Source organism: Sus scrofa, chromosome 4 (genome assembly GCF_000003025.6).
Source record: "Sus scrofa isolate TJ Tabasco breed Duroc chromosome 4, Sscrofa11.1, whole genome shotgun sequence".
NCBI lineage: Eukaryota > Metazoa > Chordata > Mammalia > Artiodactyla > Suidae > Sus > Sus scrofa.
The window spans coordinates 57,688,720-57,707,189 of NC_010446.5; the positions used below are offsets into that span (position 1 = coordinate 57,688,720).

Genomic DNA, 18,470 nt, shown 5'->3' on the forward strand with positions numbered 1-18,470 from the left:
CTACTGTTTATTAACTTTTCTCTTTATTCACTCACTTGTGCTAATTGTTCATATTAAAGCCAAATCTTGTATGTTCATATATTTCTTTCATTTCATTCTGAATGTCTTTTGACCTTTTTTTAAATCCCAGTGAAAATAGGACTGTGTAATGTTTATTATAGTCAATAAACGCTGATTGATCTTAAAGACTAATGAAAGATTAAATTTAAAGGACTGTGAAAACTAATTTGTTTATGTTCACTTTGACCCCATAACTTAAGCATCCAGGATTGAATGTATTATTTGGCTTAAATTAAAAACCAACAAGAATTTTTTAGACAGCCATCATTCTGGTTTAACCAAATTCCCTATTGAAAACAAATTCTCCAATTTCAATCCCTTTAGGGAATCCTAAGAAAATTCCACAAGTCCAAGCTTGCCTTGCATTATTTCTTATGGTTTGTCTTTTTTGTAACCTAAAGGAAAGTTCAGGGTGGGGGTTGAGATGGGTATCTACACATAATCTAAAACTAAGCAAAAATAAAAGCAAAATCCTTTCCTATTATGAGAACAGAGTTAAAAGCATACCCAAACTAGGCAGTGTTAATACTACCTTCATTATGGTGTGGAAAAAAGGCTTCACTCTCAGACCAAACTGCAAGCCATTAATGAGATAGCTGGAAACCTATGAGGTGTGAGTTCAAAATTCAGAGTGTGTTTGCAACATTGTCCATCGCACAATCTAAGATCAAAAGTGTTACTGTGGTCATGGAACTCCCATTGCGGCTTGGTGGGTTAAGAACCCAACATAGTCTCTGTGAGGATGCGGATTCGATCCCTGGCCTCACTCAGTGGGTCAAGGAACCAGAGTTGCCTCAAGCTGTGGCGTAGTTCGCAGATGTGGCTGAGATCTGCTGTTGCTGTGTCCGCGGTATAGGCCCTCAGCTGCAGCTCTGATTCAGTCCCTAGCTTGGGAACTTCCATATGCTGCAGATGCGGCGGTAAAAAGAGGAAGGAAGGATGAAAGGAAGGGAAATAGACTCAGAATTAAGGTGCTTAAGGATTGAAAGGGACATCAAGAGATTAGTCTAAAGTTTTCGTTTTACAAAATAGGTAAGTGACACTTTTAAGATACTCTGCCATTCACTCAGTCACACCAAGACAAAAGCCTCAAGTCTCCTCCGTGTTTTGCATCACCCTAGTATACCTGGAACTGAGTGATTTAACAACAATGATGGCAACCAAAGACACTCTTTATAGGTAAAAGCAAATAATATTTTAAAATTGAAACGCTAGTTGTAATTACACAAAGACTGAAATTTCCATCAAGCTATCATTTGAAAGCATTGTTAAAATGACATCAATGAATGAATAGGTCATTGTGAATTCTGGGAGCACTAAATATTGAAAATTGTAGTGAAGAGGGAGTTCCCGTGGTGGCTCAGTGGTTAATAAATCCGACTAGGAACCATGAGGTTGTGGGTTCAATCCCTGGCCTTGCTCAGTGGGTTAAGGAGCAGACGTTGCCATGAGCTGTGGTGTAGGCTGCAGATGTGGCTCGGATCCCGTGTTGCTGTGGCTGTGGTGTAGGCTGGCAGCTACAGCTCCAATTAGACCTCTAGCCTGGGTATCTCCAGGTGCCCCAGGTGCGAACCTAGAAAAAGACAAAAAGACAAAAAAAAAAAAAAAAAAAAAAGGAAAAAAAGAAAATTGTAGTGAAGAGGACACAACTAGTGTTCATAAAAAATAAAACAACCTCCTTTATTAAAACATAAAATGTGGACCTTTGAAATGACATTTATGTATAATGGCAAAAATGTCTCTTTTTTTATTCTAATGTTTAACCATTTTGTTATATTTCCTTTGAAGCTAATTTCAAGTTATACACTGTATGCTTTTCCTTACACTCTATTCTTCTCAAAGTGTACCTGCCAGACATCTGTAAAATAACAGATAAGAGAAAAGGTTTGACTCTGTGTAATCTATACAAACCTGATTATGAAGTTAGGACCCAATAAATAATTAGCAATTGATCATTGTTTGAGAATCTTTGTGATGAAGGGATAGTAATAGAAGAAAGAGAGGAAGAGTTCTATAATAGTGCATAGAAGTGATTTTCATTCAGAAGACCAATGTGATAATAAGATCATGGCCATTTATGATCAAATCCTGGTGAAGCAGCAAGCTCAGAGTAGAATCCAGACCTGGCACATACTATTTTGTTTTTACAAAAAGTTTAGTAGGCAGGACCCTTTTTATCCTTAACAATAGTAAGTATAAGGCACAGAATAGTGCCTGGTACATAGTAGGTGCTCAATTAAAGGTAACTAGCATCATCATCGTTTTTAATCTTCTAAGTGCATTCTTGCTCATCATGCGTATAGACACTTAGTGGCCAAACTGTGAACAGATTCTGCATCTCGCTTTATTTCTCTTATCTTGTCAAGTGTCAGTGGCACTTGCAGATGAAATATGGAATTCATGTTGTTCCCATATCTGTTACCCAGCCTACATTTTCTATATAATTATATGGATCACTAAGAGCGCATAATTTATTGGAGAGTGCTACTCAATTTTATGTGATAGATAATGCTGAAATAAATGACAATGTTATTGGAAAATTTATGATATATTTAACAGTCTTCAGGTTGTCACAATATTATTTCCTCGGGTTCTAGGGAGTATTGTTTATAATCTTAAGAGGAGGCTTATGTGCGAAATGTACTCAACAAGTATAGTTAAAATTAATTGGGGAAATTCACAGGAAATATGTTGTCAACATAACTCAAGAGCTTAACAGAAAGATGCAAACAAGAAACTCTGGTAGTTTTATGAGGAAATCCCTATATAACCAGACTTCGATGTCTCAGGGAATTAATTACTGGCTTTCTATCAGTGTGTTACTACTGCCCAGAATGATGCCACTCATAATTTCATTCCTTTTGATTAACAATGGCCCCTAATCAGGAAGACATATTTAAAAATAGATGAAAATTACTTGTTAACAGGGTATGAATTTATTTGTTGGGTTTTTCTAACATGTCAAGAGCTGTGTTTGAAGACAATATGATTTTCTGGGCACACGAAGTTACTAAAAAGATAAAAATTCTGCTAATATAAATATCAACTTTGGCACAGTTCTGGTAAAGGTAAGCCCTTTAAGGTGCCTCATTAAAAAGAAAGAATACAGGAATTCCCATCGTGGCACAGCAGAAACGAATCTGACTAGGAACCATGAGGTTGCAGGTTTGATCCCTGGCCTCGCTCAGTGGGTTAAGGATCTGGCGTTGCTGTGAGCTGTGGTGTAGGTCGCAGACGTGGCTCAGATCTGGCGTTGCTGTGGCTCTGGCATAGGCCGGAGCAATAGCTCCAATTAGACCCCTAGCCTGGGAAATGTCCTTATGCCGCTGGTGCGGCCCTATAAGGACAAAAGATTAAAAAAAAAAAAAAAGAAAGAAAGAAAGAATATAACCACCATGCAGTATGGAAATAAACTTCCTGCAATGGTGCCTCTAGGAAGCAGCTGGACACTTGAACAACCATCCAGTTTTACATAAATATACAATCACATGCCATAGACCATATAATTTCAAAAATTTATACCTTTTTTACCTGTAGTTAACATGTTTTTCTGTTGATGAAGCAAAGAGACTCTACTGTCATCCCATCTGTTTTGCACTTGCCCAAAGATCAATTTCTAAATAAAAAACAAAAGAGACCTAAACTCTAAAATGCTGTGCTACTTTGTTGCATAATATTGAACTTTAGAGTTCTTCCCACACTATCCAAAAATCAAGATGCATTTTTAAATGCTTTGTTATTATTATTGGAAATAAGTGCTCAGGCCAATTGAAACACCACCAGCAAATGATATAACGTGACTTAGGACATTGAGCTTATTCTTACTTCCTGTTGAATTTAGTTTCTTTTAGGTATATCTTCGGAATTCCTCCCCTGATCCTTGTTCTGTTGCCAGTAGCATCATCTGATTGTGATATTGAAGGTAAAGACGGCGGAGTGTATCAGAATGTTCTAATGGTCAGCATCGATGACTTGGTATGTGTTCGTTTTCCTCACATTTTATTTTTTGTCTTTTTGCCATTTTTGGGGCCGCTCCCGCAGCATACGGAGGTTCCCAGGCTAGGGGTCTAATCAGAGCAGTAGTTGCCAGCCTACGCCAGAGCCACAGCAACGCGGGATCCCAGCTGCGTCTGCAACCTACACCACAGCTCATGGCAACGCCGGATCCTTAACCCACTGAGCAAGGCCAGGGACTGAACCCGCAACCTCATGGTTCCTAGTTGGATTCGTTAACCACTGAGCCACGATGGGAACTCCCTGTTTTCCTCACATTTTAACTCATTGGGAAAATTTGATGTCTACTCTTAATATGCAGTTTTATATTCAAGTATGTTTATTCCTTGAACTAAAGTGAAATAGCCAAAGAATAAAAAGGAATGGGCTGCTAGCAATATATTTTTAGAGTTGACAGCATTATATCCTTAAAAAATAATTCTTTCATAGCCCTTCAGACCCCCACAACGGTCCTCCTGAATCCTAGTTTCCTTCACAATCAAATTTTTTGTGAATGTAATTTAGCATAACTGCATGCCCTCACCTCCCATTGACAGACCCTGTAAAAGCATTATATTAGGAGAGGGAAAATAGCAGAATATAATATTTAAAAATTATCCTGAAAAGAGATGTATAGTTATTTTATTTATTGTTATACATGAATATATATTATGTATTTTATACATGTTTATATATATGCTATTTTATGAGTAATTTTTTTCCTTACTATGCATATTTTTGATAATAGATATTATTCTTTAGAGTAGTTTTAGGTTTACGGAAAAGTTGAGGAGGGAGTAGAGAATTCCCTTATACCCACTCTTCCTCTACACAATTTCCCTATTATTGCTTTGCATTCATGTGGTATATTAGTTACGATTGATGATTTTAGGGCCGCGCTCATGGCATATGGTGGTTCCCAGGCTAGGGGTCAAATCAGAGCTTCAGCTGCTGGCCTACACCATAGCCACAGAAACGCAGGATCCAAGCCACATCTGTGACCTCTACCACAGCTCACGGCAATGCCAGATCCTTAACCCACTGAGCCAGGGATCGAACCGGCAACCTCATGTTCCCTGGTTGGCTTTGTTTCCACTGCGCTGTGACAGGAACTCCTAGGGTATTACACAGTTCTGTGAGTTTTGACCAATGCAAAGTGCCCTGTAGCCACCATTACAGTATAGCACAGAATGGTTTTACTGCCCTTAACAATCTCCTGTGCTACACTGACTCATCCCTTCCTCCCTCCCCTTGAGTCCATGGCAACCACTGATCTGTTTATAGTCTCTGTGGTTAGCCTTTCTAGAATGTCATATAGTTGGAGTCATTCAGTACAGAAGCTACTTCAGTAGCTTTTTTAGACTGGATCCTTTCATTTAGCAATGCGCACTTAAGGCTCTTCCATGACGTTGTGTAGCTTTCTTTTTATTGTTGAATAAAATTCCATTGAATGGATGTACTACAGTTTCTCCACTCATTGATTGAAGGTTATGTCTTGGTTACTTCCCAGTTTTGACAATTATGAATAAAGTTTCTATGAACATTCATGTTCAGGGTTTCATATGGACATACATTTTCAACTTATTTGGATAAATACCTAGCTTTTTGTATTAAACTAGTGGTGGAATATATGGAGAGACTGTTTAGCTTTGTATTAAGCTCCCATAATGTCTTCCTAAGTGACTGTACCATTTTGCATTCTCACTAGTGATGGATGGGAGCTCCTGATGCTTCACAACTTCATTATTTGGTGTTGTCACTGTTTTAAGTTTTAGCCATTCTAATAGGTACGTTGTGGTATTTCATTTAGTTTTAATTAGCAATTCTCTGGTGTCATATGATGTGGAGAATCTTTTCATATACTTACTGCCATCTGTATATCTTTGGTGCCATATCGTAACTTATATCTTAACTGACATATTAACAATATTGAACCTTATTATTCATGATCATGGAATATCTTTCTGTTTGTTTCGATTTTTAGAATTTATTTCATGGAATTTTGTACTGTTCCTCATACTGATCTTGGTCATATTTTGTTAGAGCTGTACCTAAGTATTTCATATTTTTAGTGCTCTTGTAAATCATGCTGTGTTTTGAATTTCAAATTCCAGTTATTCATTGAAGGTGTATAGGAGGACAATTGACTTTTTTATATATTAACCTTGTATTCCACAACCTTGCTGTAATTGCTTCTTAGTCCCAAGAGGTGGTGTCATTGCTGTTGCTTCTTTGAGATTTTCTACATTGACAATTGTGTGATCCACAAAAAATTAATTTTTTACAGTTTGAGCTGCATTAATATAACAGGATGTGTTGATTTGACAGTAATCAGTATTGGAAGCCCTGAATGGCAAAGAAAAACTCTCTCAATTATTTATAAGTTGGGAGAAATTGTCTAACCTTTCCCCTCCTCTCACTCTACTTTCTTCTCTACATACTTATACTCAAGCAACATGACATCTTGGGAAATTCAGTATCATACCTCTCGAAACTCCAGATGGTATTGAATATTGTACCATACAGAACTGCTGATTTTGCTTACTGATTAAAAAAAAGTGCACAATAAAGGGTAATTGCCCCATTTTACATTTCATGATTTTTTGATGTTTTCTGCATTAAGTGATGCTACTAAATTAATCTTTTTGAGTCAAAATAATGCTTTTTATTTAATTTTATCATGAATAAGGAATTAACAATTATTAGTTCTACAACATTTCTAAATAACTATATTACATAAAACTCTGCCCCCCCCCCAAAAAAAGGAGATGATATGGGCAAGTCAAAAGAAGGAGAGTTTCATCCACCAGATTCATACCACAATTTTTTTTGAAATATAGAGTAGCCTATCTCTTTAAAATACATAGCAGCAACAAGAATAACAGCAGCGAGTTCCCATTGTGGCCTAGTGAGCTAGGAATGAACCCAACTAGTATCCATGAGGACGAGGTTCAATCCCTGGCCCCACTCAGTAAGTTAAGTATCCAGCGTTGCTGTGACCTGTGGTGTAGGATGCAGATACAGCTCAGATCCCAAGTTGCTGTGGCTGTGGCATAGACTGGCAGCTGCAGCTCCAATTCAACCCATAGCCTGGAACCTCCATATGCTGTGGCCCTAAAGAGACAAAAAAAAAAAAAAAAAAAAAAAAAAGAATAACAAAAAGCAACAACGGTAATATTGAAACAAAGCAAAACATGGCTATTGTCCATGAGAAGATTATTTCACAGGACATGAAAGAGTCTGTGAATGAATTAATCCAAGTGAATAATGCCATAATCATCTCGAGAGTTCTATAAATATGAAGGGATAAATTTGAGGGAAGAGGAAGGAAAAGTCACAAAGAGTCATTCTTATCAATCAGCATGTACAAGATATTTTACAGACATTACAGTGTTTCATCTCAGAAAGACCATTAATACTACTAGCATTTAGGAACTGATTGTTATAACTGATTGCATACCTTCCAGGTGTTAACAAATTTAACTCTTACAAATTTAGCCCCTGTGAGAGGTATTCTTATCACCTTCACTTCACTGAGGAAAATTCTGAGGCCCAGGGTGGACCCAGTTAATTGGCAGAGCCAGGATCTGAGGCTCTGCTATTAACCAGCACACTCTCCTGCCTTCCTGTAGCAATCTCTGTGTCAGTTTATTCATTCAGCAAACACTTATGTGGAGTCTGTTATGGGCTAGTTATTATCGAACATCCTTCTGTGTGCTGGGGCAGTGGGGGTGGGAGCAGAAGCAAGGATTGACCGGATATAGACATATACAGCTTCTTCTAAGAAGCTTATATTTGGTGATGGTTAAGTCTTAGTGTGAAGAATTCAAGTTGCAGCTTGAAAAGGAGTGGCTGCCATACTCTTGTTTCAAACAGACTGGTTGTGAGTCAGATTTGGAAACAAAGAAATAACAAACTGTATTCTAGGAGGCATTGAGTAAAACAGCTTGATACTAGGAGAGAAACTATCATGTGGGATAGTAAGTTGAGGTCCAGACTTCTTAGACAGTACACCCTTCTTGTGAGCCTGCACTTCCAATAGGTATTTAGCATTTATTTGCATGTTATAGCATTTTTGTGGTAATTTTGCCTACATTATTACATTGTGATAATAACCAAACAATGAAAATGGACAAAAGATGAGAAAAAAACTATAGATGGAGTTTCAAAAAATTTTTCTCCCAAACTTGCAGTGGATTATCCACTGTGGACTCCACTTTGAAAAGACTGCTGACATAGCGGAAGACACAAGTGGATGTATCTGTTAGAGCAAGATTGTGAGTGCTTTTTTCTTTTTAGGCCCACACTGCAGCATATGGAAGTTCCCAGACCAGGAGTCGAATCAGAGCTGTAGCTGCCAGCCTAGGCCACAGCCACAGCAACATGGGATCCAAACGGCATCTGGGACCTACACTACAGCTCAGGGCAATGCTGGATCCTTAACCCACTAAGTGAGGCCAGGGATCAAACCTGAGTCCTCAGGGATACTGTTCGGGCTCATTACCACTGAGCCACAACAGGAGCTTCCATGAGTGGTCTTGATGTGATGATGTTTAGACATAAACAAAAGTCAGTAGTGATTTTATCACAAAGTAACATTGAACTATAGTACAGATTTTGAGCACTTTCTATGTGCAATGTGAGCCATTAAAAAATAAGGTAGTCTTTGTTCTATAATCTGTCAGGATGAGGGATACACATGTCCCTGTTATAAAAAATAGTAATAGCAATACATTACAAAACTGTTCCATACACATTATCTTATTTGAACTTCACACTATTTCTATTAGATGATGATAATAATAACTCACACAAATTCAAGCTGTGTGCCAGCCCAGCTCTGATCACTTTCCATGTATTAGTTATGTAATCCCTCTGATAACTCCATGTAATGAGAAAATTAAGACTTGGATCACATAGTTAAGTAAAACTGGAATTCAGACCCAAAGCATTCTGGCTCCAGAAAAAAAGCCCTCAATATTATGAGGCAAAGCAGGTGATAGCCCTGTTTTTGTTTTGGTTTTTTTTTCTTTCTTTCTTTCTTTGCTTTGAAGAAGAACATGTGATGCTAACCTCATGAAAGAAGGGTATCACGACTACTAGGATGGTGGCTGGACTCGTTGACTTGTAGGGAAAGATGATGGGGAGCTGAACAGATGTTTCCAATTCTGTTAAAGTCATCCAGAGCAGATCAACAAGGTGGAATTGAGTTGTAGAAGGAAGAAAATAGAAATGATGGGAACTATTAACATAGAATCCAGATAGGGCCCATGGTAAGGGGGAGATTCATTTTTCTACCTACCTCAGAGGAACAGGAGGTTCATAAAAAATAACAAGGACCCTTTTTCCATATGGTCTGCTAAACAAGGAATGCAGATTCCTAGAACTAAGATGACTAAGCTGAATAGAATCAGCACTTTGAGTTTCTCAATATGTATTACCACATTATTTTCCAGAAAAGACCCATCAATTTACAGTTCTTACAGTCATGTATGAAATCATTATTCTTGTCAACATTGAGTATTTTTATTTTTGGTAATATCTACTAAAGCAATGGAAAAACAGCCTTTTGATTTACATTTCTTTGATTGCTAGGCACACCGGTTGTTTCTTTTAGCAATTACTCACAATTTATGTTAATTTTGCACTGAGATAAATTTCAATATATATTTTTTTCATTTTTTAAGGTTTATCGAAGTAGAGTTGACTTGCAATGTTGTGATACTTTCTGCTGTACAACAAAGTGATTCAATTGTACATGTACACACACAAAAAAATCCAATGTACCTTTCAAAGTGTACAATCTAGTGACTTTAAGTATATTCACGAGTTGCAGAAGCATCACCACTATCTTCCAGAACACTTTCATCACCTCAAAGAGTGAAATAATTTAGTAATTACTTTCCATTCTTCATACCCAGTCCCTGGTAGCCACTAATTTACTTTATGTTTCTATGGATATGCCTTTTCTGGACATTTTATATAAATGGAATCATACAATGTGGAGCCATATGTACTAGACTTCTTTCACTTACCATAAAGTTCTCAAGATTCACCCATATTGTAGCATGAATCTGTACTTCATTTCTTATAGATCAATAGTCTATTAAATGGATATACTATATTGTGTTTATCTACTCATAAGTTGATGGACATTTGAGTTGTTTATACTCTTTGGCTATTATGAGTAATGTTTCTTTAAATATTGATTGTACAGGTTTCCATGCAATTCTCTTCAATATACACCTATGAGTGGAATTATTGGGTCATGTGGTAACTTTATGTTTAACTTTTGAGGAAATCCCGAACTATGTCCAAAGTGACTGCACCATTTTACCCTTACCGCACAGTGTATAAGGGTTCTAGTTTCTTTATATCCTCACCAAAACTTGTCTAAGTTTTACTCTAGTCATCCTAGTGGGTGTCAAGTAGTATCTCATTTGGTTTACATTTCCCTGATGACTTATGATGTCAAGCATCTTTTCAATATTGACCACTCTAATTGTCCAATGTATAGTTTTCTGAAGAATTTTTTTCAAAATTCTTTGCTCATTTTTAACTTGAGTTGTCTTTTTATTGTTCGATTTTGAGAGTTTTTTATATGTTCTGGATACCAGGCCTTTATCAGATGTGCAGTTTGCAAATATCTTCTCCTATCCTGTGGATTGTCTTTTCAACTTTTTTTTTACAGTGTCCATTGAAGCACAAAAGTTTATTTTGATGAAGTCCAATTTTTTATTCTTTCTTTTTTATTTTTTTGGTAATGCTTATGGTGTCCTATCTAAGAAACTATTGCTTAATCTAAGGTAACAGAGATACACCCCTTTATTTTTTATAAGAATGGTATAGTTTTGGTTCACACTTAGGTCTTTGATCTGTTTTTAGTTAATTTTTGTATATGATATGAGGTAGAAATTCAGTTTCGTTTCTAGGTTTTTTTTATTACTTAATGATTTTTATAACGTTTATAGTTGTACAACACTAATCACAACTAAATTTTACAGCATTTCCATCCCAAACCCTCAGTGCATTCCCCCTTCCCCCAACCTGTCTCATTTGGAAACCATAAGTTTTTCAAAGTCTGTGAGTCAATATCTATCCTGCAAAGAAGTTCATTGTGTCCTTTTTTCAGATTCCACATGTCAGTGACAGCACTGGATGTTGGTGTCTCATTGTCTGACTGACTTCACTTAGCATGAGAGTTTCTAGGTCCATCCATGTTGCTGCAAATGCCATTATTTCTTTCCTTTTAATGGCTGAGTAGTATTCAGTTGTGTATATGTACCATGACTTCTTTATCCACTCCTCTGTCAATGGACATTTAGATTGTTTCCATGTCTTGGCTATTGTATATAGTACTTCAATGAACATTGGAGTACGTGTGTCTTTTCAAGTCCTGGTTTTGTCCAGATAGATGCCCAGGAGTGGGATTGCTGGATCAAATGGTAGTTCTATTTTTAGTTTTCTGCAGAATCTCCATACTGTTTTCCACAGTGGTTGTACCAATTTACATTCCCACTAACAGTGTAATAGGGTTCCCTTTTCTCCACACCCTCTCCAGAACTTATTGTTTATAGACTTTTTGATGATGGCCATTCTAATGGCTGGTGTAAGGTAATACCTCATGGTGGCTTTGATTTGCATTTCTCTAATAATGAGTGATGTTGAACATCTTTTCATGTGTTTTTTGGCCATCTGCATGTCTTCTTTGGAGAACTGTCTGTTTAGATCTCCTGTCCATTTTTTGATAGGGTTGTTTGTTTTTTTGGTATGGAACTGTAGGAGGTGTTTATAAATTTTGGAGGTTAATTCTTTGTCAGTAGATTCATTTGCAAATATTTTCTCCCATTCTGTGGGTTGTCTCATTCATTTCTAGTTTACCCATGTATTTTTTTGAAAAGACTTTTCCCCATTGAATTGTCTTCAAACAATTATTCAAAATCTGTTGTACCAAAATGTATGGGCATATTTCTAGATTTTCAGTTCCATTCCATTGTCTATATATCTGTTCTTATGTTGCTATTATACAGTGTTTATCATAGTAGCTCCATAGTTAGTCTTTGTAAGTTGGAAGTGTGAGTCTTCCAACTATGATCCTTTTTTAACACTGTTTTAGCTCTTCTGAATCCTCATCATTTCTATTAAGTCAATTATTGATATTTATTATGTTAATTGTCTACATTTTTAGGGATTCTATTGTTAAAATGCTTTAGAAATTAAATGCAGTACAAAACTTTTGCAACACAATGCCTCTGTGCAATCCACATAACTCCACACACCACTAAGCATGGCCAAGTCAGAGCAATGGACAGAGCAATGACAGTGGTAGTGCTGTGAACAGCTTAAGGATATATTCTCCTTTGTATCCCTCAATATTCTTTGCCATTTGTCTATTGGCTTTTATTGAAATTCCCATTATTTGATAGGAGCTCATTACATATTAAGTATAAAAATTTTATAACTATCATATTTGTTGAAACATTTTCCAGTTTATCATTTACCTTTTTATCTTGTTTTTCTTGGTATACAGATTTTATTTTACCTATTAACATGTGTAAAATGGAATTACATATAAAATAGGGTACCTTGTGAGCACCGAAGTGGGAGTTGTCATTTCCCTTTTTAAGGAGAGAAGTCAGTTAAGTCTTCATAGCAAACATGATTCTTTTTTTTCTCTCTCGACTTTTTTAAAGGTACTTTTTAGAGCAGTCTTATATTTACAACCGAATTGAGAGAAATGTGTATATTTCTTATATATTCCATGCCTCCACTCATGCAGAGCCTCCCCACTATTAACATTACTCACTGAAAAGGTACATTTTTTTTAATGAAGGATGCACCTACATTGACACATCAAAATTACTCAAAGTCCACAGTTTCTCTTAGGCCTAACTCTTGTGTAGTATAGTCTATGAATTTGGAGAAAGTATAATGACATATAATCATATTATCATACAGAGTATTTTCACTTCTCTAAAAATCCTTTATTCTATGCCTGTTTCTCTTTCTACTCCCCTCAACCTCTAGCAACCACTGATCTTTATAATGTCTCCCTTGCTTTGCTTTTTCCAGTTTTATGTATTCTTTCCCAATCTGTATTCCTTTTATTTCCTGTTCTTGCCTTATTGCATTAGCAAGTACTTCTAGTACAGTGTTGAAAAGGAGTAGTGTAAAGGGATATCCTTATCTTCTTCGTGATCTTAATGGGAAAACTTCAAGTTCCTCACCATTAAGTAATACATTAGCTATAGGATTTTTGCATGATCTTTTATTAAGTTGACAAAGTTTGCTCTTTTCCTAATTTGTTGAGAGGTTTTTTTTTTTTTTTCATGAATAGGTGTTATATTTTGTCAAATGCTAAGATCATGTGACTTTTTTTAAACTCTCTTGATGTAGAGAGTTACATTAATTGATTTGCCAATGTTGAATTAGGCTTGCATATTTAGAATAATTCCCACTTGGTTGTGGTGTACAATCCTTTTTGTATTTTTTTGGTTTTGATATGCTAATATGTTACTGAGGATTTTTACATCTATGTTCATGAGAAAGACTCATTTGTATTTTTTTTTCTTACAATGTCTTTATCTGGTTCTGGTATCATAATGATTGTATTATAGAATGAATTAGGAAATTTCCCTCTATTTCTACTCTCTGAAAGAAATTATGGAGAATTTTTATAATTTCTAGCTTAAACGTATGTTAGAATTTACCAGTGAACCCATCTGGACCTGGTGCTTTCTGTTTGGGGAGGTTATTAATTATTGATTTTATTCATTCAATAGATATAGTTCTATTTAGATCATACCTTTCTTTTTGTGTGAGTTCTGGTCTCACATGATTTTTGAATCTTAAAATATATGTAGGTTTTGCCAAAAAAGAGTAAAACAGGGTTGAGAGGATCCCCAGGGGAAGGGATAGATCATCTTGCAAAGGAAAGTAAATAAGAAACCAACTGGCATGGTGTAGTAGGGTCGTAAGAGGCAAAATGAGAACCAAATCTTCAGAGGAAGTCTGAACCACTGAATGCTGTACCCCTCATATAAAGGAGTTTGGACATTTTTTTCTAAACAGGAAGTCACTGAGGATTTTGGATGGGAAAAAAAAGAAACACTGAATATATGCCCCATAAGAATAGAAATCTTTGTCCTTTGTGTTTACTACTGTACCCTGAAGGGCTAGAAGTCTCAATAAATAGTTGGTGAATGAAGGAAGAATGAAATAACACCATCAGATTTTTATCTTATAACCATTTTCTGGCAATCATATGGATAATTTGTGGAGTAGGATGGAAAGCAAAGAGACAGTGGGAAACCACTTCCAAAATTTATTTTTTTAATTTTTTTATTTAAATTTAGATGAAAATTGTAGATAGGCATGGAACAAGGTGATGATTCATAACTTTAGGGTACTTCAGATGAACTGATAGGCTTATTAAAACACAAGTTGCTGGGCCCTTCTCCCAGACTCATGTTTTTGAGGACTTGTGATGATCTGGGAATTCCACTGGATAACTCCATGTATGTCCCTGACTCATAAGGAAAGAAGTCATAAACTTAAATGAAAAATTAAAATAGCACCCTGATTTCAGCCAATACATAAATTCTATTGCATCAGGTCTGCAGTGCCACAAAATACACTCTGTGGATATTAGCTCCTATGAGTTTCATTTGTTTTTCAGTTTTTATCTCAACCACAGTAACAAAGTAGAAATAATGTGGAAGCAAAAACTAGGCTGTAAATTCAATTAGCCATTATTTTAAAGTCATCCATTTCATTTGTGAATCCATGATTGAGCATCTATTTTAAGGATAAGTAAACCAATGTTCTGCAGCATGGAAAAATATTTTTTCATTGATAGCCTTGATTAGATTGCTTTTGAGTGAAACAGCATTTCAGTTCAGTGTAAGGGACACTGAATGAAGGATCAGAAGACGTGGCTTTGTTATTAGCAAGCACTTTGATCTTAGATACCTCATTTAACCTGTTTGGTACTTTTCAATCCCTTATGAAATGTGAAAACTGAATTATCTCTAGAGTTTATCATAGTGCTAAGATTTTTTGAAACAAGGGAAAGAGCCTGTTTATTTCTTCTTTCCCTTCCTCTCTTCTTTCATTACTGGCCAGAAATTGATTATTTTCCTCCTTTTATAAATATTTATTAATCCTCTCCTATGTGGAATGCTCAGTGTCAAACATTAGACTTCTAAATTCTGACTCTAGTGGATATATAATCAAGGACTGGAGTGAAATATATTCAAAAATAATTATTTTGTAAAGCAATAAATAAAACATATTTGAACAAGAAAAGACTATTCTTTACCCTGTTGAATAGTGCTCACACCCTTGTCAAAAATCAGTTGACCATAGATGTATGGGTTTATTTCCAGCTCTTTCATTCTATTCCATTTTTATATTTATTTATCCTGTGCCAGTTCCACACTATCTTTATCACCATTGCTTTGGAGTAAGTTTTGAAAGCAGAAAGTGTAAGACCTTCTGATTGATTCTCATTCAAGATTGTTTTGGCTATTTCAGTCCCTTGCAATTCCATATGAATTTTAGAATTGCCTTGGTGATTTCTAGAAAGAAGTCAGTTGGGATTCTTCTAGGGGTTTTGTTGCACCTATAGATCAGTTTGAAGGGTATTGCATGCCAGTACTTCTTGTCCATGAATATGAGATGTTTCTCCACTTACTTAGATCTTCTTGAATTTCTTTCAACAATGTTTAGTAGTTTTCATGCTGTAAGCTTTGAACTTATTTTGTTAAATTTATTCCTAAGTATTTTGTGAGGGAGGGAGGGAGAGAGGGAGAGGGAGGGAGAGAGAGAGAAGGAGGGAGAGAGTTAGGGTTATAGTAAATGGAATTTTTCTCTTAATTCCATTTTAAAATTGTCTGTGATTGTTAAGTCTGTACTCCTTGTATATTTACCTAAACTGATGTCTTATTTCCCCATACAAGTCTATATTTATCTTAAGGACAATTTATGTTTGATTCATCTTTGTATCCCACAGAATGCTCAGCATTGTACATGTAGTTTTTCGTATGAATAATTATAGGAATTGCAATAATATATAATAAATAATTCATGAATTGTAAATCAACACCAGAAATTAATGGAAAACCAGAAATTCACATAGGCTAGGAAGTCATTTTTCTTGAATATCTCTTTGGAAATTTGTTATAAATAAGATGTAAGGTGTTTTCCTGATATCTAATAAAAAGCAATTTTAGATGTTATACAATATTGTTTTATCTATAAAAAAAAGTTTTGCTTAAATATGGCTCATTATTATTGAATGATGCAGCTCTTAGTCACCAGAACAATCTGGTTAAAAATATAAAGGCTGCTAGAGATGGCCAAATACTTTCTAGGAATGACTCAGTCTAATTGCAGGCATACAAAGAGCTTGCTGTCCTTAAAGTTATTAAATTATGAAATCTCATGATGAATAGATTGGCTTTTACAATTGCCAGTATCTTTAACTCTGTCTCTGCCTCTATTCTAGGGGCCCTTACAGATTTAATTTCTGTTTTGACATAAACAGCTCTCAAATACCCTCAGGTCTGTATCCCTTCCATGATCTTTAGAACTATGCAAATACCAATTAGAAATCTCTGCCCAGATGTATTGTGGCACACCGTACATAATGGAAGACTATTTATCATCACTTTTGGCCAGTTCCTCCTTCTACATTCTCTGTCTTAGGGAAGAACATTTGCCCAATCATTTAGTCATGAAAGCCTGGAACAATCCTGGCTCCTTCATCTCATCCATCACCAAGTCCTGTTGAGTAGTATATCTCCTTAATACTTATAAGTCATTCACTCTATGGACCTCCACTACCTTAGTCTTTAGTAATTAGACTAAAAAGCACTGTAAATTAACCAGATCTAATTGATATTGTAAAATCTTCATTGAACAAGAGCATCATACACATTTTTTGCAAGTTGACATGGAATTTTCACTATGGTTGAACACATTCTGAGTCCTAAAACACACCTTAACAATTTTTTTTAAAATAGAAATCATGCAAATTACGCTCTCAAACCAAAATGTAATTAAACTGGAAATCAGTAACAGGAAGATAAAGGAAAAATCTCCAAATATTTGCAGACCGAAAAACACACTTTTACATAGCATATGGAACAAAGAAAAAGCCTCAAGAGAAATTTTAAAATATTAAAAAAATTTTTTAGTATTTAAAATATCTTTTTATTTAAGTGAAAAAAATACACATTAACAAAATTCATGGAATACAGTAAAAGTAGTGCTTAGAGCATTGAATGCATATGTTAGGAAAGAAGATATGTTAACTATCTAACCTTCCATATTAGAAAAATAGAAAAGATTAAATAACTTTAAATTGATGATAGGAAAATAATTAACAAAAAATAGAGAAGAAATTGAAAACAAGAAATTAATAGAGAAAAATCAATGAAACTAATAACTTAGTTATTTGAAAAGATGAATAAAATTGGTAAACCACTTTCTAGCCAGTCCAACCAAGAAAATAAGAAAGAAGGCACAACTTACTAATGTAAGAAATAAACAACAACAACAAAAGACAAAAAGACAAAAAAAAAAAAAAAAAGGAGTTCCCGTCGTGGCGCAGTGGTTAACGAATCCGACTAGGAACCATGAGGTTGCCGGTTCGGTCCCTGCCCTTGCTCAGTGGGTTAACGATCCGGCATTGCCGTGAGCTGTGGTGTAGGTTGCAGACGCGGCTCAGATCCCGCGTTGCTGTGGCTCTGGCGTAGGCTGGTGGCTACAGCTCCGATTCAACCCCTGGCCTGGGAACCTCCATATGCCGCGGGAGCGGCCCAAGAAATAGCAACAACAACAAAAGACAAAAAGACAAAAAAAAAAAAAAAAAAAAAAAAAAGAAAAAAAAAAGAGAGGCCACTATTACTAATTCTATGTCTATTAAAAGGATAATAAAGGAATGTTATTGTGATAGTGAACTTTATGAGTCAATTTGGACAGGCTGCGGTACCCAGTTGCTTGCTCATGCACCAGTCCAGATGTTGCTGTGAAGATATTTTTTCAATATTATTACCGTTTAAATCAATAGACTATGAGGAAAACAGGTCAAGTTACCCTTCTTGATGTGAATGACCCTCATTTGTTATGGACTAAATGTCTGTGTCATTTTCAAAATTCATGTATCAGAGCCCTAAACTCAAATGTAATTAAATAAATTTTTCTCAAATCCTACTTGGCTGAGAATGTTTATAATGAATTTCTGTAGGATTTTTCAAATTCTTCTTCTTTGCCTATCCAGTCAAAATAAGGTAAGTTATTCTGTGAATATGAACAACATGATTCCAAAGTATATGGAACATCAAAAATTGACTCAAAATGGATCATAGACCTAAATGTAAAACACAAAACTATGAAATTCATAGAAAATAGTA

At 35.6% G+C, this 18,470-nt stretch overlaps 1 protein-coding gene across 2 annotated transcripts in view; it reads left to right on the top strand.

Moving 5' to 3' along the window:
- IL7 (interleukin 7) overlaps positions 1-18,470 on the top strand; it is a 66,819-nt gene that overhangs the window by 10,825 nt on the left and 37,524 nt on the right. For both annotated transcript variants that reach the window (XM_013996658.2, NM_214135.2), the window contains 1 exon segment: positions 3,902-4,035. In XM_013996658.2, coding sequence (XP_013852112.1) covers positions 3,902-4,035 — 134 coding nt within the window.